Source organism: Dunckerocampus dactyliophorus, chromosome 16 (genome assembly GCF_027744805.1).
Source record: "Dunckerocampus dactyliophorus isolate RoL2022-P2 chromosome 16, RoL_Ddac_1.1, whole genome shotgun sequence".
Classification (NCBI taxonomy): Eukaryota; Metazoa; Chordata; class Actinopteri; order Syngnathiformes; family Syngnathidae; genus Dunckerocampus; species Dunckerocampus dactyliophorus.
The window spans coordinates 19943581-19964854 of NC_072834.1; the positions used below are offsets into that span (position 1 = coordinate 19943581).

Here is a 21274-nt window from a genome sequence, read left to right on the forward strand (position 1 = left end):
GCATTTGAACTTCCAGAGTGTAAATAGTAGCTATAGGTAAAGATAATATTTCGGATTTTCTGTTATGACCCTAATATTTCTTCATACTGATTTCAAATATGCAACACATACAGTACAGAATACATTTAATGCCTTTCACAGCCATTTCCCATTTTAATCATGCACCACAGATATATTAGTTACACGCTTTCCAGCATTCTGACAGTGAATAGACACAACGGCAGAATCACAACATTGATTATCAGCCACACAATTTGACTAATACATGCATACTGAAAGGCAAAATTCACTTCATTAATGTTGAAATTACAGTAAAAAGCCGAAGATAATTCATTCATGATTCTTTCCACTGTTACAAGGTGAACAATTCATGTAAAATCTCTTTTGAATTGTCATTAGTCAGAGCTTAATCATTGTAGTCCTAGGACAGGGGTGTCCAAACATTTTCCAGCAAGGGCCACATAGTGAAAAATGAAAGGATGCAACTTTGCCACTTTGATATTTTGTAAAGTAAAACACATGTAGATAGGCTAAGAAGTTATATATATTTCAAGAAAAAACGGCATCTCAGCTTTTTCATGTACTGTTTTAATACCAACTTTGCTCTTCTTCTTTTTTTTTTTATTTTCCAAATATATCAAGTATCTTCTTAAATAATCTTTGTAAATTTTCTTCTCGTAAATTTTGATTTTATTCCCATACTATTTTTACTTTACCCTAATAATATTATTACTTTTTCCCCAACGTAATTTTCCAAAAATTACAACTTTATTCTCATGTTAAAATTTTGTCTCTTAATATTTTGACTTTATGCTCCTAAAATTACAGTTGTATATTATTTAAAAAATATACAGCATCAACTTTCTTCTTAAATAATCTTCATAAATGTTCTTCTTGTAATATTGTGATTTTATTACAGTAATATTTTGACTTTATTCCAATAGTATTACAACTTTTTCCCCAAACACATTTTCCAAAAAATACAACTTTATTTTTGTTTTGTTTGTTTCTCATAATATTACAACTTCAAAAAAATTACTTATTTTTTCTTTAATGTTTCAACTCCTTGCTAGTCAAATGATTATTTTTCGTCATGGCTAGTTTATTTATGTAAAATGAGGACTTTTTTTTCTCATTAGAATACAACTTTATTCTCCTAAAAGTACAGGTATTTTTTTCCCTACTTCTGCTTTAGTTTTTTTTTTTCAATTTAACAACAATTTCAACTTTCGACTTGTAAATTTTCTTTTGACTTTAATCCCATAATAGTTTATTCTTGTAATATTATAACTTAAAAAAAAGTTTATATGTTGTTTTGTTTTTCATAATATGATGGCTTTTAAAAAACAAATTTCTGTAGTATTTCAACTTTATGCTTCTAAAATGACATAAATTTTCCTCATATTATTATGACTTTTCCTCATTGATTCTTTCTCTTAATATTTTGACTTTATTCTTACAAAATTACTGCTGACTGTAAAATGTTTGCTGATTTTGGTTTATTTGTTTTAGTTTTCTTGTTAAATTATATTTGTAGAATGTGCCCCGAGCCAATTAAAAAAACAGCCGCGGGCCACATATGGCCCCCGGGCCGCACTTTGGACACCCCTGTCTTTAGCACTACACTGAATTGTCTTTTTATTTTAAAGCTACTTTGTAGTTTGGCATTTTTATTTCATTTTTCACAATTTCATGAAATAAGACACTGGCGCGCGTTGACGCTCATTTGGTGAGTCCGTTGACGTTCTCTGGAACGAGGCCCTCCATGACGGCACGTTTTGACTCCAAGATCTGCAAAAAGAAAGAAAGTAAAATGTTAAATGTGAGCAAAAACAACGCAATAATAATAAACATGACAAGGAGCCGCGTTGACCTGGAAGTCAGCGCTGAGGCCGATGATGCTCTGCATGTTTGTGCTGTAGTAGCCTAACACAAACTGTCCACCCAGGAGAGGAATGTCGTCTTTATCCACCGATATCTGACAGTAAAACACACAAACAGATTTTTAGGACGCATCAACGTGGAGCTTTTGTGCTTACTCCAAGTCCTTTGTGTCTAATAGTCCAGTAATCCCTCAGATAAAGGATCACAGCACTGTGCTGATGTCACGCTATGCTGCTTACAGCCACTAGGGGGCATATTAGCTTTGCATGCAGCTACAGTGGCTGAAGATATAAGCATATTAGCTTAGAAACATGCTTCCTATGTGCAAACCTGTATGACTTCGTTCGTCTCCGGCAGCTCGTCCTCACGAACCCAAACAAAGGTCTCGTAGTCAGTCGCACTCTTGAACCCCACCTGCAGCACAACCACACCGCAAGTCTGTATGCTTTATAAAAACATGTATTTTTTTTACTATAATTTACAGCGGTCACTTCCGAAATGAACCATTTTCAAGCATAAAAATGGAAAATACAATACAAATATAAGGCATTCAGAAGACACATTCAAAGCTGTTGCGATGATATGTAGTATTCTACACTGGTCACTAGGTGTCAGTAATGTTACACTAATCAGACAATAGCCACCGCAGGAAGTACTGTACAGAACAGGAAGTAAAAAAGGAACAACAAAAAACTCCCCCAGTGCTAACATACTATATTGAGAAACACGAGTGTAAAGGTGACTATAGGGGTGTTACTGTATGTGCAGAGGGCTCTAATAAAGTTCAAAAGCATACAGTCAAACTTGTCTATAGCGGCCACTAGAGGGAGTCTGTAAAAGTGGCCGCTATAGACAGGTGGCCTCTATAGACAGGTTGGCGTCCAGTTTGAATGTTGACCAGTAGAGGAAAAAAAAAAAAAAGGGGGGGGGGGGGGGGAATAATAATAATAATAATGTTGATTAGTAGAGGGCACTGCGGACTGCGGATAAAAGTTGTACAGCACTACTAGGCTTGTTATTATCATGGTTCATGGTTTTAATCCTGAACATGCATGAGTCAAACAGTAGCACATCACATAGTACAATCCACAATTTTGCATGTCCCAAAAGGAGTAGGAAGAAGCAAAGCTTATTTAATCCTCCCCCTCATCAGTTTCACATCAGTTACAATACATTTATTCACCTCTTGTTCTTCCAAGTGTACTTTGTAGGTCTACATGACAATGTAGTGCAATCATAGCCAAGGTTTTTACTTACTAAAAGGAAGCTAGAGGCTTAATAATAACTGATAGAATATATCCACCACCCACAGAACAAAGCTGTGCTAGTTATGTCTTACGCTTGTATTTTATATTTTACTTTTTATACGGTAGAGTTGTCATTACAGCTTTAGTTCATCAGGAAGTGACGGGAAGTGACGGTGGGCATCCCGAGCAGGAGAGCTAGGCTCAGTGCTAGCTGTGAGTTTCGAGAGAGTTGGGAAGTGTGTTTATGTTGGCGTGGATGTAAAGTCCTGCAGTGTTCTCCGCTGTTAATAAAGCCATTAAAGTGCATCGTGAGTCTCTCCTTCCCCACAACAAGCGGCATTACAGTGTTGACGAGTGCACACCTGGAAATAAACGGTGTCATTTCTTACAGGCATTGGCTGGACAGCTATGTAGTGGGGCTTGTTTAACCTTTGCCTTGTGGGCAAGCGGGAAGGAGAGACGATGCTGAGAGATGTGTGTGTGTTCTGAGCTGCTGTCTGGTGGCTGCGTTCAAGAAATAAAGTTGGCAGAAGCAACAGAAGTTTCCTTCTTTGCTTCGGAGCTGAATAACACTGACAAGTTAACAGACTAGGAGCGAACGGAAAAGAAGACGGCTTTGTTTGTGTCGAATACAGAAGATGAGGACTTTGATGGATTTGTGGATGAGGATTGATGAAAAATAACATGAGTACATTCTTCAATTAAGTACAACTGAACTCGGTTTTGCTCCCACTGCCGCATGCATGCTTGCGTATGTTTTTTTTTTTATTGTAGCGTCGCTGGGAGCACGTCCTGTTCGTAGCCTAATTTGCGGTAATGTTTTGGTGCAAATGCTCTTAAAGTTACATGTTTGACCAGGAAATAGCAAGCTCAAAAGAAGACGGCTTTTTTATGTGGAACAACTGACAGTTTGTGTGGATCTTGTGAATGATTAAAGTCTCAGTAATTAAAGTCTACACACGACGGCTTCATTGATTGAAAAACAAAACTTTTTCGTGCATGAAGCTTCTACTTGAGTTGGTAATTTGGCCGCTATATGCAGGCAGATATTGACCAAGGGAGACAAAATGGGTGGCCGCTGGCCGCGTTGGACAGGTGACTGCTATACACAGGGTCTATAACATGTAAATTTGCTGGGGGGGATTTTTCAGTGGCTGCTATGGGGAGGTGGCTGTTCTATAAAGGTGGCCGCTAAGACAGGTTTGACTGTATTTATATTAATATTAAACAGGTTTTCTATGCTTTAACTAGCAAAATATTCAATTTATCAATAAGGAATCTCGATCGGGTCTGGAACCAATTAACTGCAGTAAGTGGGATAACTGTATACAGCCGTACCTCGCTACATCACTAGACATGATCGCCAGAACAGACATCTATTGCAGGTTTAAATTACCTCACAACAGGCACAATAATAATAACATAGTAATCATAATAATAATGCAGGCTACTTCCTGTCCTCCACACATCTGTCCGGCCTCCACTAATTTCACATTTACGACTTAAACAGCTTATTTACTCTTATTTTGTCTACTATATTGTCTAATACGATTGGAAAGCCATTTAAAGCCGCCAATACATTGATGAGACAATAACCACCGCAGGAAGGGCGTTGCCAAAAAAAAAACCAAGGAACTGTTAACATGTGAGTCGATGTTATCTTCTACATGTCTAATATATCTTATTTTCTTTGATTATATCGACGATATCGGGTAATAGGAGTGTAAAGGTGACTGTAGGGGTGTTATTTCATGTCGAGAGGGCTCTAATAATGTTAAAATGTGTATTTAGAAGATTGTCAACAAGTTTTCTATGCCATAACTACAAAAAGATTCCATTTATTAATATTGAATCCTACTTCAAATTGACTGTCGGGTCTGGAACCAACTAACCGTGGTAATTCACTTTTGGCTGTTCGTCTACTCGTACTGCAGTGACCACGCAGATGCAGTAGATGGCCTGCATCTGGAGTTGAACCTCACGTTTAGAAGGTTTGAGGCTAGTTTTGACAGTTTTTTCTCATTGGATGCACCTTGTAGAGGCCGATCCAGTCCCACGTTGAGGACATGAAGTCCTCCTGAACCGTGTAGTTGAGAAGAGCATCGTGGTCGGCACTCCAGACGCCCTCAGGAGACACGTGGACCAGCGCAGTGTCAAAGTGTTTCCTCAGCTGTGGAGAGAACAAAGCAGGAGTTCCAGAAACGAAGAAGAAGATGAGGGACTATCTCGGACCTCCAGGCTGAAGCTGGCCATGACGGGCTTGTGGTCGCTGACGCCGTAGCTCATGTCGCTGGTGTATTTGTCCTGGCTGACCACAAGGGGGTACTCGTCCAGGCCGCCGTCACTGGAGGTGGACGCCTTGTCATCGTCATCGTCGTCCGACGGCATGTTCTTGGGTTTGATGCGCCACAGGATGCGGTCGGTCCAGGCCGGCTTCCTCTTCTTACCGCTGGGTGAAGCAAAAGAAAGGACTGATGGGACATCTCCAACAACCTTGTCCCCCAAAACACACCTAGACCACAATGGACCTAGTCCACCAAGTCCGAAGAGGATCCCACCAGGCCACAATGAAGCCATCCCTTCTTCATGTGGGTTTATTTCTAGACGTCAAACAAAAACATGATTGATTTTGCTTTATTTTTGGTATTTCTTAATGAAAGCATTGAACATTATTGATTTTGCTTCCTTAATTAAAGGATTGAACATTATTGACTTTGACTGATTTTTGTTTTTTCTAAATGAGTTGAACGCTGTTGGTTTTGATTGATTTTTGGTCTTTCTTAAAGAATGGAATGCTTTTGGTTTCGATTAAGGATGTCACGAGACACCCAATTCACGAGACGAGACGATGCATGAGATTGGGTCACCGAGAATGAGACGGGACGAGAGCTGGGATAGGCTCCAGCATACTCCCGCGACCCTAAAGAGGAGAAGCGGCATAGAAAATGGATGGATGGATGAATGTCCAGCTGCCCTTTGATATTTCTAATTTTAAAAGCTTAATTTATAATAAAAAAAAACGTTATACATACAGTGGTGTGAAAAAGTGTTTGCCCCTTCCTGATTTCTTATTTTTTGCATGGTTGTCACACTTGTCATACAATGACAACACAACCAAACACAAAATGCAGTTTTTAAATGAAACTTTTTAATATTAAGGTAGAAAAAAAATCCAAAGCGACATGTCCCTCTGTGAAAAAGTGATTGCCCCCTAAACCTAATAACTGGTTGGGTCCCCCTTAGCAGCAACAACTGCAATCAAGTGTTTGTGATAACTTGCAATGAGTCTCTTACAGCGCTGTGGGGGAATTTTGGCCTACTCATCTTTGCAGAATTGTTGTCATTCAGCCACATTGGAGGCTTTTCCAGCATGAAGAGCCTTTTTAAGGTCATGTCACAGCATCTCAATAGGATTCAGGTCAGGACTTTGACTAGGCCACTCCAAAGTCTTCATTTTGGTTTTGTTCAGCCATTCAGAGGTGGACTTGCTGGTGTGTTTTGGATTATTGTCCTGCTGCAGAACCCAAGTTGGTTTCAGCTTGAGGTCACCAACAGATGGATGGACATTCTCCTTCAGGATTTTTTGGTAGACAGCAGAATTCATGGTTCCATTTATCACAGCAAGTCTTCCAGGTCCTGAAGCAGCAAAACAGCCCCAGAGCATCACACTACCACCACCACATTTTACTGTTGGAATTATGTTCTTTTTCGGAAACGCGGCGTTAATTTTACGTCAGATGTAATGGGACACACACCTTCCAAAAAGTTCAACTTTTGTCTCGTCAGAACACAGAGTATTTTCCTAAAGGTCTTGGGGATCATCAAGATGTTTTCTGGCAAAATTGAGACAAGCATTAATGTTCTTTTTGTTCAGCAGTGGTTTTGGAACTCTGCCATGCAGGCTGTTTTTGCCCAGTGTCTTTCTTATGGTGGAGTCATGAACACTGACCTTAACTGAGGCAAGTGAGGCCTGCAGTTCTTTGGATGTTGTTGTGGGGTCTTTTGTGACCTTTTCAATGAGACGTCGCTGCGCTCTTGGGGTCATTTTGGTTGGCCGACCAATCCTGGGAAGGTTCACCACTGTTCCATGTTTTCGCCATTTGTGGATAATGGCTCTCACTGTGGTTCGCTGGAGTGCCAAAGCTTTAGAAATGACTTTATAACCTTTTCCACACTGATAGATCTCAATTAATCTCAGTTAAGTTATGTTTTAACATGGAGGCTCACTTTTTCACGCAGGGCCATGTAGGTTTGGATTTTTTTCCTCCGTTAATGACAAAAAGTTTCATTTAAAAACTGAAATCAGGGAGGGGGCAAACACTTTTTCACACCACTGTATATTTAAGACAAATTTTTGTGTTTTTATCCGTTATGTGTATCAACATATTCGCTTTTACGAGTATAAAATTGAGCCCCTTTTTTAATCTATTTATTTTGCTTCTTATTCCGCCTCACTTTTGTCCTCTAACTCCTCCTTCATTTCCCGAACAATAAACATCAAAGTGTTCAGTCATTCAGGACAAGGTGGCTATCCTGAAATTTCAAAATATTCCCACATTTGGTGTCATTTCACATTTTCTATGAAAATTCTGCCATTGAAAAGGAATGGGCAATTCATTTGGTGCCCCCTACTGGTGAAAAATCATTTTATAGTTTCCAAATCATTCTGATTATACAGAGGTGACAGTTTAGGTGGGAGAGTGCTAGGTTTCCCACACAGAGGTTGCTTGTTCACTTCCTGTGTAGGCGTTCATATATTTGTATAAAATGATACTACATCAGACAGAAGTCACTGTCCCCTACTCGCACCTGTAGACTGAGGAGAGAGTAAATTCCGGTTGATTGAGTTTGAGCCGGGGAGCCACGCCCCATTGGTTTATACATTTCAACATTCAGTCTGCATTCTTACTTTCTATCATTTCAATTTCGGCTGTTTTTAGTCTGCTTTCTATAACATATATTACTATAACTTTCCACTTTATCATAGCTCAATTGGTAGAGTGGTTGTGTCCCACTTGGAATGTTGAGAATTCAAGCCCGGTCTAATTGTTCCTCATGTTTAATAAAACAAGATTACATTTAACATTCTGCTGATTTATTTTCTTATACAGTATACTGTAGATTCTACCCAACCCTAACCCTTTCAACATTTTTACATTTTAACAGCATTTCGGTTTAGCTTCAGCTTCCAAACTACTCCCGCATTCTCATTCTACATTTCCACTTTCATACTTTTTCAAAGCATTTCAGTTTTGCTCCAGCTCTTCAGCATTCGCACACAATGTCTCCTGACATTGCGTCATCTAGTTACATTATGCCTTTTTGCTCTATTTTTACACTTTCGCTGGGTTTTTGTTTAGTGTATTTCTGCAATGAGCCACCTTCCGCAATGGCCCCTGGGCCAGACGTTGGACACCCAGGTGTGTTTGGCAAGCCAGACTGTCTTGGTTTCAACAGGAAGGCAAGCTCTTCCTTCTTGGCTCTGTCGCTGCAAGGGTTAGGCTGCATTGCGGAGTGGTTTATGCAGCTTTCAAACCGGCGTAAGTATGAGGTGTGTTATGGAGCTTGTAACGGCGGCGTAAATGAGCGTACATAGAACTCTTCTGTCATTGAAGGTGCAGAGAAGTCTGAACATCTCCGTGTTTTGATCTGACAATTCTTAAGTAAGTTTGATCAAATGTAGAATTACTACAGCTTCTGCTGGGACATTAAAAAGGCGCCACAGCTGTTCAACTCAGACGGAAAAAACAGCCACACGTCACTCTCTGACGCTGTGAATACCGAGCTGGGTTGGATTGCAAGGTCTATAGTGTGCGTAAATCACAATGGGTGGTTCCAATCCTGTCTCGCACACTTGCACTTCCATATTACGTGTCTTATCTGACTGGTCTGCTCTTGTGAGACAGCTTTTCTTCAAAGCAGAACTCACATTTTCATCTCGTTTTGATTGATTTTTGGTCTTACTTAATTAAAGTTTTGAACATCATTGATTTTGATTGATTTTTGGTCTTGCTTAATTAAATGATTGAAGGTTATTGATTTTGAGTGATTTTTTTTTTTACTTCTTGATGTCAGAGCAAGGAACCGTATTGATTTTGACAGATTTACATTCTAAAGATGGCAGAGGTACCCGAGGTTAAATATCGCATTTCTCCTCACCGACCTTTTCCTTCCACAACACATCATCTTCAAGCTTGCAGCGACTGTTTGGTCAGGTTTAAGCAATAACCCTGTTGATTTTAACGCATATATTATCAAAGATGGCAGAGGCATCTGAGGTCAATGGTCAAATCTTATTTTTTTGTCACCTTCCTCCTCAACTCAAGTCAGAGCAAGAGCCCTATTGCATTTGAATGATATGACGTACGTGATGGTCGATGGATTGGAAGTCAAAGCTCATGTTTCATGTATCACCAAAGAAGGCCGAGGTCAAGGGTCACACACATGTTGAGAAGTTAGTGAACACAACGAAACACTCGTACTTGTTGGTACATACAGCATATAGTGTATAAAATATATACTTTATACCAGGGGTGTCCAAAACCTTTTCCAGCGAGGGCCACATAGTAAAAAATGAAAGGATGCAACTTTGCCACTTTGATATTGTGTAAAGCAACACATTAAAATATGCTAAGATGTTATATAGATTTCAAGAAAACACCGCATCTCAGCTTTGTCATACAGATGAAAAAGCCCCTGAGTAGTATCAACTTCCCTCTCTGCTCTTTTTTCCCCATTTTTGCTGTTGTTGGTTTTTTACATTTTCCAAATGTTTCAAGTTTCTTTGTAAAAAATCTTTGTAAGTTTTCTTCTTGTAATATTCTGATTTTATTCTGTAATATTGTGACTTTGTTCCCATAATATTATAATTTCTTTCTGCAACTTCATTTTTCAAAAATTGTTTATTTTGTTTTGTTTCTCATAATATTACCACTTCAAAAAAGATACATATTTCTGCTTTAATATCTTAACTTTATGCTACTAAAATGATGTGGATTTTGATGTAACTTTTTTCTCTTAACATTGTGACTTTTTTCTCATAACATTGCAGATGTTTTTCCATTTCTACTGTTGTTGTTTTTTTTTAAATTTTCCCACAGTTTCAAATTTCTACTCTTCTCGTAATATTCTGACTTTATTGCCATAATATTATAACTTTTTCCCCAACTTCATTTTCCAAAAATTGCAACTTTGATTTTGTTTTGTTTGTGTCTCATAATGTTACGACTTTTAAAAAGTATACAGTTAGTCTTTGCTATTTCAACTCTATGCTACTAAAACAACGTAATTTGTCCTCATACAATTACGAGTTTAGTCTCGTAAAATTTCTCTCCTTAGAATAATACACCCTTTTTTCTCTTCATATTTTGACCTTATTTTCGTAACATTATAGCTGGTTTTTTTTCATTTCCCAACTATTTCAACTTTTTTCTTATCTTATATTTCCTCCTCATATTACTAGTTTGTTCCCGTAAAATTGCAACTTTTTTTCTTGTTAGAATACAACTTTTTCCCCTTCATATTTTGACTTACTTCTCCAAAAATTACAGCTGTTTTTTCCAACTATTTCAAGATTCAAGATTCAAGAGTTTTCAGCTTTATTCTTGTAAATGTTCATTGCCTTAATGTGTCATATAATATTTTTACTTTATTCACATAACATTATAACATTTTTCAACAACCTAATTCAAAAAACAACTTTATTCCTTCTTTTGTCTATTTTAGAAATATTACGACTTACAAAAAATAACAATTTTATTTAATATTTCAACTCCATGCTACTAAAATGACATTATGTTTTCTCTTAATATTAAAATGTTAGTTTTGCAAAATTATGACTCTCGTGAGATTAACACTTTTTTCTCGTAATATTTTGACTTTGCTGACATTTTCATTTTTGCTGATGTTTTTTTTTTGTTTTCTTGTTAAATTATATTTGTAGAATGTGCTGCGGGCCAAAAAAAAAAAATCAGCCGTGGGCCGCAAAAGGCCCCCAGGCTGCAGTTTGGACCACATTGCTTGAAGCGTCAGAGCAGAGAAACAAATAATACTAACAATTATCATCTTTTCATCTTCAGTCAGCATCACATTACATGTAAAATATTTGATGTTTCATGAGATGTCAATAAGGCCGCACTTTGGACACCCTTGCTGTATGGGTATATACTGTGTTGGTATATGAGGGGCGTGGCTATGTAGACACGCACCTGGGCGGGTCAAGCTCCCTGTGCCAGCCCCCCAGCCAGACAGAGAGAAGCGCCCAGGTGAGGGAGGTGAGGAGGAAGAGAAGGGTGGTGCTGCAGCGCTGCAAGGGTCTGGGCCTATACATGGTTAGGGGCAGCGCCACAGTGCTCACTCTAATGGACACACACACACACACACAATCTGTGGGCTCAGTATGTCGGGGTTGACAGGTTTTGTGACAGGTGTAAAAGTGTAGGGAATGTGATGCATGCGTGCAGCACAAAGAAAACATGAAACGTCTTACTTAAAAGCCCACCATGATTTTGGAGCGCTGTGTGAAAGACAAATGCTGTCAATGAAGATGTGTGCGTGTGCGTGCGTATGCGTGTGTGTTACCTGGTGTCGTAGGCGTCAGAGTTACGACCAAACTTGTAGGTGGGCTTGAAATTCAGCAGACCCTCCTCAAACTCCTGCAGGAACGCCTCCTTCTTCTTCATGCTGATGAGCTGCAGGAACACACACACACATTATGCACCTGCATGTGCGTGTGTGCGTGTGTGTGTCACCTGGTCTTTGTCCCACAGCAGGTTGAGACGTCCGCCATTGATGGATGAGCGCAGGAAGTGCAAACCGTGATCTGCGATACGAAAGTTCAGGTCTCCAAACCAAAAAACCAACCTGTGAGGGGGGAGGAGCCTAAATTATAAGTTATTTCTTTATTTAAATTTTTTATTTTAGTACATTTTCATTTGCATTATTATTTATAGTAATAATATTTTATAATCATACAATACACTTTGATCAATTATTGTACAGTATATACAGTACATTAGAATACCTTTCGTCATGTACTGTGGTATTGCTTTGCTGCCACCTATCTGCCTTGTGTTGCAGTGCACCGCTGGCCGCCAGGGGCGGAGCCACCAGCACACCTACAGTCAATTACCACTGGCTTCTTAAGCATGGCTGAAGCATTCCCACAGCATCCCACCCGCTATCCGCTCTGCCCGGCCTCGTGGGGTAGTGTGCATTCTGTGTTCTGGCTCTGGTTTCATGCTAAGGTTGCCGATTCCTGCTCGGTATTCCAGCAGCGCCTTGTGTTTTTTTGCCTTGTGTCTCCGTTGTCCTGTCTGGCTTTTTCTAGCAGCGCTTTGTATTAAGATGGTTTTTTCCCCTGCCAGCCTTTTCCCTGGCAGTGATATCGCGTTCAGTATTTTTGTTTCTTCTTCACCTGTGGACCTTTTTTGTATTTTGTCATTATTTGTATTTTTCCCTCCAACGGAGGATACCCTTTGTTATTAAATCAATTTTTAACGCTGAACACTGTCCTCTCTGCATTGGGATCCAACCTCTCAAATCATAACACCTTTGCTACTTTAGTAACTGAAAAAACAGCATATTTATATGATGTTTTTGTAGTACATTTTGTAGTAAATTATATATTTTTAGTACATTAAATTTTTAGCCTATATAATTAAAATCATAAAATTTTTGTCATTATAGTTGGAAAATTTTCATTTTAAAAATTCATTATTATTATTTATAATGTAATAATAATATATCACCAAAATGTATATATTTAACATTTTCATTTGCTTTCATTAAAGTCATAAAATTTAACCTTTTTAAATTATTGATTATAATATGTAGGCAAATTATAATTATATATTTTTTGTAATATAATACATTATTTTTAATATATTTATAATATTTAAAATAATTAAATTGTCTTTATAATTGTAACATTTTCATTTGAGTGATTCATTAATATTATTTATAATCTAGTTGTGATATATCAGAAGAATTTATGTTCTATATTTAAAATAATTACATTGTTTCATTATCGTAAAAAAAAAATCATTTTTTAAATTATTAATTCTACTAGTAATAGTAAGTCAGAAAAATGTAAATTATACAGTTAAAAAAATTACATTGTCTTTATAATAGTAAAATTTTTAAATTGATTTTTATTATTTATAATCTAGTAGTGATGTCAGAAGAATTTATATTCGATATTTAAAACAATTCAATTGATTATAGTGATAACATTTTCATTTTTAAATACATTTTTATTTATAGTAGTAATACACAGAAAATTTAAAAATGTAAAAATTATTATTATATTCACTATTATATATACTATTTATAGTAGTGAGCTATCAGAAATACAGTTTTCTTTCAGTCTATATTTAGTGAAAACCTTTTTCCTTACCATCATAATCTTTCTCTGCTGATTGGCTGGGAGAAGTCACATGGTTTTACTGCCTCAACTCCTTGTTGAGTCCCAGTGAATAATAGACGAATAGTCATGACAAAATTCCACTAACTTGTGGTCCAGCACTCGCCGGGCGTCGGCGACGTCGAAGTCTTGCGTCTCCAGGATGTGCTCGAACTCATCGACGCGCTGCAGGGCGTAGTTCATGTGCGCCGCCAGGTGGCAGTTGAGGAAGCACACTTTGTGGCCGTAGAAAGAGAAGCGCACCGACACCGCCCCTTTGTTACCCTGAAACCCATAAAATAGGCAGAAAGAAAAGAAAGCTTTCATGGCACACGTTCCCTGTTTCGGCCACATGACGCTCGGGTTTGGAACGTCATACCCAGTAGCCGAAGATTCCGGTGCGGGTGTAGGTGGTCTGGATGTCTCGGATGTAAGGAAGGTGGGCTTGTTTGGCAAACACCAGCAGCAGCAAGCCCTGCATCCTCACTGACGCCACCTATAGGGACGCACGGGGAAATGACAGCAACAGTGCGATAATGTGATAATGACGCATGACCTTCACACCGATTTTAAAGCGCATGCAGAGCTAGATCAAGCTGCATGGATGATAAACGCTCATCATACTTCAAATGCAGCTACTGCCATCTTGTGAAGGTCATAGAAAACTACATCCAGAGGTTGCCTACAGCCATCACCTTGACGAATCCTCGGGGCGCCAGGGTGTCCATGAAGACGTGACTCCACGAGTCCTCCACGATCAGGTCTGAGATGAACCGCACGGGCGTGGCGCACACTTCCTGCAGCCTGACACATACAAACACACACACGCACACTTGACTCACACACATGTCTGTTTACATCACGTTTCACGCCAGCTTCATATCATTTCTCACCCGATCACATAGAGGTCGTTGGGGGGTTGGACGTCCAGTTGGAGTAGCGAGGAGACGTCATCGGGGGGTTCCGCCGTGGCCACGTTCCACGTCACCATGTGCAGCCTAAAAAGACACGCGGTCACTTTCCGTTATTCCTGTTTACTGTACTTCAGTAATCCTCCACCACTTCCTGCTTCCAATTTCGCGGCTTCACTCTATCTATTCTTGTTAAATTCTGGTTTAATAGTAATCCATGCCAAGCTAAAACACACACAAACTCGAGTCTTATTTATGTCTTAAATGTCTTATTTTCTCTTATTAAGTCCACTGTGCTATAGAAGTGTAAAGGTGACTATAGGGGTGTTATTTCATGTCTAGAGGCTTCTAACAATGTTAAAAAAAACTTATTTAGAAGGTCGTAAACATGTTTTCTATGCTCTAACTACCAAAACATTCCATTTATAAGTAAGAAATCCTACTTTGTGGAAATTCACTTATCACGGCCGAGTTTGGAATGAATTAACCACCATAAATGAGAGAGCAGGGCCTTACCATTAGGCAAACACAGGCAACTGCCTGGGGCCCTGAGATTTCCAGGGGTCCCCAAACGTCTCATAAAAACTGATTTTCTTTCCCTTCGATGTAAAGTACATATTACTGTTTTAATCTTAATACACGTGCTTAAAAGTACACCAAAATGCGGAATCCCCTCCTTTCTCATGCAATGGACTGTTCCGTGTTACTGCACATGTGCGAAACAAATTTGTTGGCGCGGTTTGAAGAAAACCGGACAATGCCGTTTCAGAGATGAAGCTGAGAGGGCCGCTTTTCATCACAAAGATGTGAGTATTAAAGCGGTAAACTATATTGAATGTCGCTTAATGTTCTTATCAATTACAGTCAAAGTGCTGAGATGATTCACTCGTTAGGTTATAAAAATCCCCTAGGAGGATTTTAAGGACTTTATCTAGCTCAGGAAATTGGAGAATTTTCTCATATTCGCACTTGTTAGTAGATGATAAAACATTCATATTTCAAATCGTGTTTGGGGGGGTTGTTATAAACACGGCTATGTCACTAGCAACTGTAGAAAAGCAGGAAAGAAGCGGCCTAAATGACATACTGGCATTTTGTAAAAGTAAAAAAAAAAAGAAGGATGTGCAGGGCCCCGATGGCTGGGTTTGCCTTGGGCCCCCAAATGACTAAGAACGCCCCTGTGGGGGAGTACACTACTGTACTGCTATTAGTATTAAATTAATGCTACAGACAAGCTGATCCATGTCTGCACACCCGCACGATCCATCCTGCCTGTTTTCCACACTCTGGGTTTTTATCGGGGTCGTACTTCCCTGCTCGGGCTGTTTGTAATATTTTGGCACCCTCGTGACGCAAAATAAGGTCGCCAAAAAATGAGGGACAGCTCCCAGTCTGACGCATTCTTGAGTTAATGTCTTAAACGTAAGCGTGAGTCGTGTTAGCTGGCAGGATTACGCAAAAAAAGAACTTTGCAGAGGTGTGGGGGGGGTTTCCATATTCAGTTTTGGTGCAGATCTGGATAAAGTAATGTCTTTCTCCACATCTCTCCACAAAGAATCTCAATGGCATGTCAACCTGAAGGCATCAGTGGGACTGAAGCGTCCGCAGAGCTGGAAGGCCTCGTCCAGAGTGCGAGACACTTCCTCGCTGGCCTCGTCGTCCGAGCTCATGTCGTCGATGCGGGTCAGCAGCTGGGTCAGGCGCTGGCGGAGGAGCATTTTGGAGTGGGAGCCTCGAGAGGACGTGTTGCTGCTCACGCTGTCCGAGCGCAGGCGAGGGCTGCCGATCAGGAAGTCCATCTCAAGTGGTCTTCTTCTGGATGTCCTTGAAAGTCAAGAAGTCTTCTTTGCTTGCTCTTCTTTACTTCACCACGAGTCCCGGGACGCGTGTCCTCACGTCCATGAAGCGTCCACTAATAAAAGCGGCGGTCCACTGGGAGAACGAGGGCTTGCATCAAGCAGATTTGCTTTCGGGTAAGTCAGGAATGCGGAGGTCGGGTCCCGGCGGCGAGGAGGAGCGTTGTTGCAACACCCGAGAAAGCCTTCAGAGCCCTAAGAGGTTTAACGGGGAGGGCCACATTCCAGCTGAGCCCCCGTAATCACGGGCCGTCCCGTAATGAGGGGACAATGGCATTAGCTTCTTTTGGACGCGGCCCATTTTCCCCTTATGTGGGTGAAGGGTCATCACGCATGCCAACATTCGGTGCAAAGACAAAGTGCAAAGTACTTGCGCTACATGGTTAGCTAGCAAGCACCGGCTTTGCGCTTTCAAAAAACTTCAAAACCAAATAAAACCCAAGCAGGTGCTAGCAAGGATTTCCATTGAGTTTACTTTAATGCGTAAGGACAGGTCTCACTAAACACGTCATACTTACGCTTTTTTTCTCATTTTATTTCCCTCTTTTTGCTTTTTCTGTTGGAGAAATCTTAATTACATTTCATTTTTTACCCATTTTTTTAATGTATATGCTTATGCTAAAAACAGATTTTATTTTTTGAAGAATGATTATATTTCATCATTAGATTTGTTGGTCATTGATGGTTTTATGTATTTTATGTCTTTACTTATTTATTTCAGTCATTTTATTTCATTTTTTTTATTATATTTTAATTATATTTACTGTAATTGCTTATTTGATGCATTCCATTATTTAAAAAATTAATATTTAATATTATTATGCATTATTTATTAAATAATACTTTAATTTCGTTTAATTTTAGTCACTTTTAAAGTTAAAAAAATTACTATGATGATATTTGGTATGCATCAGAATAAGACAATTAAATTAACGTTTTATTTTTGTTTTTAGTTTATGATTTATTGTAATAATATATCAGAAGAATTTACATGATATAGTTTAAAATAACCAAATTTTCTTTCATTTATTATTGTAAAATTTTTATTTAAAAAAATTATTGTGATTATTGAAGGTAGTGATATATCAGAAGATTTTAGATTATATTTAATTTAGGGCTGTCAAGCAATGAAAAAAAATTTAATTACGATTAATCACATTTTTTGACCATAGTTAACTCATGCTTAATCACACTTAATCGCAGCTAGAAATACATTTTTATCTGTAATAAGTAGGGATGTAAATCTCTTTGTGGTAAACGATTTGATACGAAACTACGATCACTGCATCATATTTTATGTAAAGGGATATCAATTTTGGAAATACTGGCCATTATTTTATTCAAAAAATAATACACATTTAGAAATCCCCCCGTTTTTGCATGTTTAATGCGAGCGGCGTTTTGTCCCACTTTGTTTGACGGCCCTTGAACGCACCTTCTAAGTTTGTCCCATGCTGCACAGATAGACTACTATACTGTATTGTTCCCCTTTTTCTTTCACCTCATATTTGCTCCCAAATGCTGATCCTATGTGTTAATGCATAAAGGCAAGATTTGATGAGCTTATTGAGTGCTAATGTGCATATTTGTGGTACACAACCTCTCTGAAAACCAAGTCCAGGCTGGTACTGGTGGATGGTGGCTCTGTATTCATTTAGTGCTTTTAATTTGATGTTGTTCCTGTCATAGTTTTACACAATACATAATAAATAGGATAAATTATATTGTTATAATGTACGTATGTTTTATTGATGTGTTGATGACTAGCTAGTGCGCTGTTAATGCTAGCACTGCTAGCGCTTCACCCACGGTCACACTGACATAAGCCCCCAAATAGCTGTCCTCAGCTATGCCTGCCGTTAACCAGCAGCTCGCACCCAAATTTTAGCTCGCAGTTCAAAAAAATAAACACTCGTTAGCTGGGACGCTCGTATGCCAAGGTACCACTGTATCGGCAGCGATTCGGTACCTTCTCGCTTCTCACTGGCAAGTCGAGGTACGCCGTGACAATTCCGTTATTAACGCATTAACTAAATTATGATTTCAAAAAAATAATATTTTCTTACATTATAGCAGTAAAATTTGTTTTTTTCCATCCATGATTCCAATTTATATCAGTGATATATGATCATATACGTACTAATATTATTCCCATGCGTATTATTATTATTCAGTGCGCTCAACATCAATAATGAGCACAATAACAAAGAGATGGCTAAAGCAGTGCGAGTGTGCACATGTTAGTGACTGTGATGTTCATAAATGCATCATGTTTGCCTTCAATGTGACATTTGAGTGGGCTAAAGTCAGCCATGAAGCAGAAGGAAGCAAAGGATGCCATATAAGGGCAAGGGTGTCAAATGTGTGCCGCAAGGGCGTCACATGACCACTTAAGTGTTACTAAGTGGATCAAGCCCGGTGAAGAATGCAAAGTTTTATTGCGCGAGTAAAGCTTCTTATTCTTGACGCTTGTGTTCTCTCTGGGGAACAAGACTGAGAACACAATCGAGAAGCAGAAGATCAAGAAGAATTGAAGAGGAGGATCAAGATGATGGAGAAGAAGAAGAAGAAGAAGATCGAAGAAGGAGATCAAAGCAGAAGAAGATGAAGAAGATCGAGAAGATGAAGAAGACGATAGAGAAGATGAAAAAGATGGAGAAGAAGATGAAGAAGATTGAAGCAGAAGCAGAAGACGTGGAAAAAGAAGATCAAGAAGATCAAGAAGAAGGGGATGAATAAGAAGATGAAAAAAATTCAAAAAGAACATTTAAGAAGGAGATTGAAGCAGAAGAAGATGAAAATCAAGAAGAAGATCAAGAAAAAGAAGATCAAGAAGAAGGGGATGAATAAGAAGATGAAAAAAATTCAAAAAGAACATTTAAGAAGGAGATTGAAGCAGAAGAAGATGAAGATCAAGAAGAAGATCAAGAAAAAGAAGATCAAAAAGTTCAAGAAGAAGAAGATTTAAGGAGATTGAAGCAGAAGATGAAGAAGACGATCAACAAGAAGAAGATGAAAAAGAAGATCAAAAAGTTCAAGAAGTAGATTTAAGGAGGTTGAAGCAGAAGGAGATGAAGATCAAGAAGAAGAAGAAGATCAAAAAGTTCAAGAAGAAGAAGATTTAAAGGAGATTGAAGCAGAAGATGAAGAAGATGATCAAGAAGAAGAAGATCAAGAAGAAGATCAAACAGTTCAAGAAGAAGTAGATTTAAGAAGGAGGTTGAAGCAGAAGAAGATGAAGAAGGAGATCAAGAAGATAAAGAAGATCAAGAAGAAGATCCAACAGTTCAAGAAGAAGTAGATTTAAGAAGGAGGTTGAAGCAGAAGAAGATCAAGAAGAAGATCAAGAAGAAAATCAAAATCAAGTTCAAGAGGAGGAATATTTAAGGAGATCAAAGCAGAAGAAGATCAAGAAGATCAAAAAGTTCCAGACGAAGAAGATTTAAGAAGGAGATGGAAGCAGAAGAAGATGTAGAGGATCAAGAAGAAAATCAAAGTCAAGAAGAACAAGATTTAAGGAGATCGAAGCAGAAGAAGATGAAGAAGATCAAAAAGTTCCAGAAGAAGAAGATTTAAGAAGGAGATGGAAGCAGAAGAAGGCGAAGGACACAAAGGAGTTGAAGAAGAAGATAGAGAAGATGAAGAAGAACGTCAAGAAGGTGAAGAAAATCAAGGAGAAGAACACAAAGAAGCTCATAAGGAGATGAAGGAGAAAAAAGAAGAAGCAGACAAAGAAGAGGAAGAAGAGGAGTGCTCACAAGTGCTCACCTGCACTTGTCTCTGTCTCCACTTGGGAACCTTGCAGCACTCATGTTGTCCCCTACACACACCCATGCACACACACACACACACACACACACACGCACACACACACACGTTAATGCCGTGTTTAAGCACCGTGGAAACCGTCCAAGCTGGACAGACTTCATCATCATCATCATCGTGGTCATCAGTGAAATGTATTTTAATGACGAGAGCGTCATCTGTTCAAAGCCTGAAGGTCATGTGACTCGCACACGTTTGGAAATGAAGAAGAAGAAAAAGAAGAATCATTTTTCTTCCTGTTTTGGATTTGGAACGAAAACAATAATCGAAAAATAAAAACATGACTCGCAGCTAAATTAGCGCGTGTTCGTTTTCACTTTTTCTTTTTGTTGGGGGCGGGGGTCATCATCATCATCTCGTTTCATTAATAATTCCACATGCCGAGGGCCAATGCATAACAAGCTGCGGGCCTGAAACGGCCCCCGGGCTGCACTTTGGACACCCGTGTCCGACTCTTGTTTCACTCATTTGGAATCATTTCAATGCGACGTTTCAGGGGGAAAAAACTCATTTCGGGGGTATTTTTTGAAAAGTTTGACAGTCTTTTAGTAGGTAGGGGGTAGAAACTATGTGTCTATTGTTTATTCATTTTTGTCTACGGGTTATTAAGCAAATCCTGTGTTTTATTTCAACCCCGCCACCCCCTTTTGCGGCCCGCAGACCTTTAAACAATGTTGTATTTCATATCACACAACCAACATGAAATGATGATGATTCTCAGGAGAGCCTGTTTTCCTGTGAAAGATTTTTCAAACTCCAAATCAAGCACTCCAATCGTTGGTGTCAGTTCTTAACATCACGTCATACTGGTAATGCAGTAGAAGCTACTTCTCTACAAGCTTACGGTATTGATTGCTTTTTTTCTAACGAGCTGATCAGAAAGACCAGGACCAGCAGTGTGTACATGTCTCAGTCTAGAACCACGACCAGAAGAACGTGTCCCAAAATAGGACCAGGACCGGCAGGACCAGGGGTACCTGTGTCAGTGGTGTCTGCCGGCGTCCGGAAGAAGCTGCAGACTCCTTGTGCACAGATGATGAAGATCTCCAAAGGGGAGTCCAGAGTCTGGATCTGCTTTCCCGCTGCGAGCCCCGTCGTTGCTTTGACTTTTTTTTTTGTTCCTGTCCTCGCTGCTGGTCCTGCGCGCAG

General features: G+C 39.1%; 1 protein-coding gene across 3 annotated transcripts; it reads right to left on the reverse strand.

Annotated features, from left to right (window-relative positions):
* Nucleotides 1-106: 106 nt before the first annotated feature.
* On the reverse strand, nt 107-21271 carry inpp5kb (inositol polyphosphate-5-phosphatase Kb). 3 transcript variants are annotated; one of them, XM_054754156.1, is made up of 14 exons: nt 21103-21271; nt 20069-20120; nt 14427-14531; nt 14229-14337; nt 13913-14029; nt 13643-13818; nt 11882-11993; nt 11712-11821; nt 11620-11646; nt 5364-5580; nt 5164-5301; nt 2215-2298; nt 1874-1978; nt 107-1791 (listed from the first exon to the last, which is right to left on the reverse strand). In XM_054754156.1, exons 2-14 carry the CDS (start codon nt 20110-20112, stop codon nt 1723-1725), a joined length of 1413 nt encoding a protein of 470 aa, XP_054610131.1. In that variant the 5' UTR covers nt 20113-20120; nt 21103-21271; the 3' UTR covers nt 107-1722. The 3 variants fall into 3 exon arrangements, with proteins under 3 accessions (XP_054610131.1, XP_054610129.1, XP_054610130.1); XM_054754154.1 differs by lacking the exons at nt 20069-20120; nt 21103-21271 and adding an exon at nt 16020-16879; XM_054754155.1 differs by lacking the exons at nt 11620-11646; nt 20069-20120; nt 21103-21271 and adding an exon at nt 16020-16509.
* Between the last annotated feature and the right edge of the window lie 3 nt (nt 21272-21274).

Excerpts from the sequence above, each read along its gene's own strand:
- inpp5kb (XM_054754154.1), bottom strand. The coding sequence starts at position 16,243 with ATGGACTTCCTGATCGGCAGCCCTCGCCTGCGCTCGGACAGCGTGAGC. Across the intron at positions 5,581-11,619 it reads AAATCATGGTGGGCTTTTAA|CGGTAAGAAGAGGAAGCCGG; the intron begins GTAAGACGTTTC and ends TGCTTCACCCAG. Across the intron at positions 2,299-5,163 it reads ACTGGATCGGCCTCTACAAG|GTGGGGTTCAAGAGTGCGAC; the intron begins GTGCATCCAATG and ends GTTGTGCTGCAG.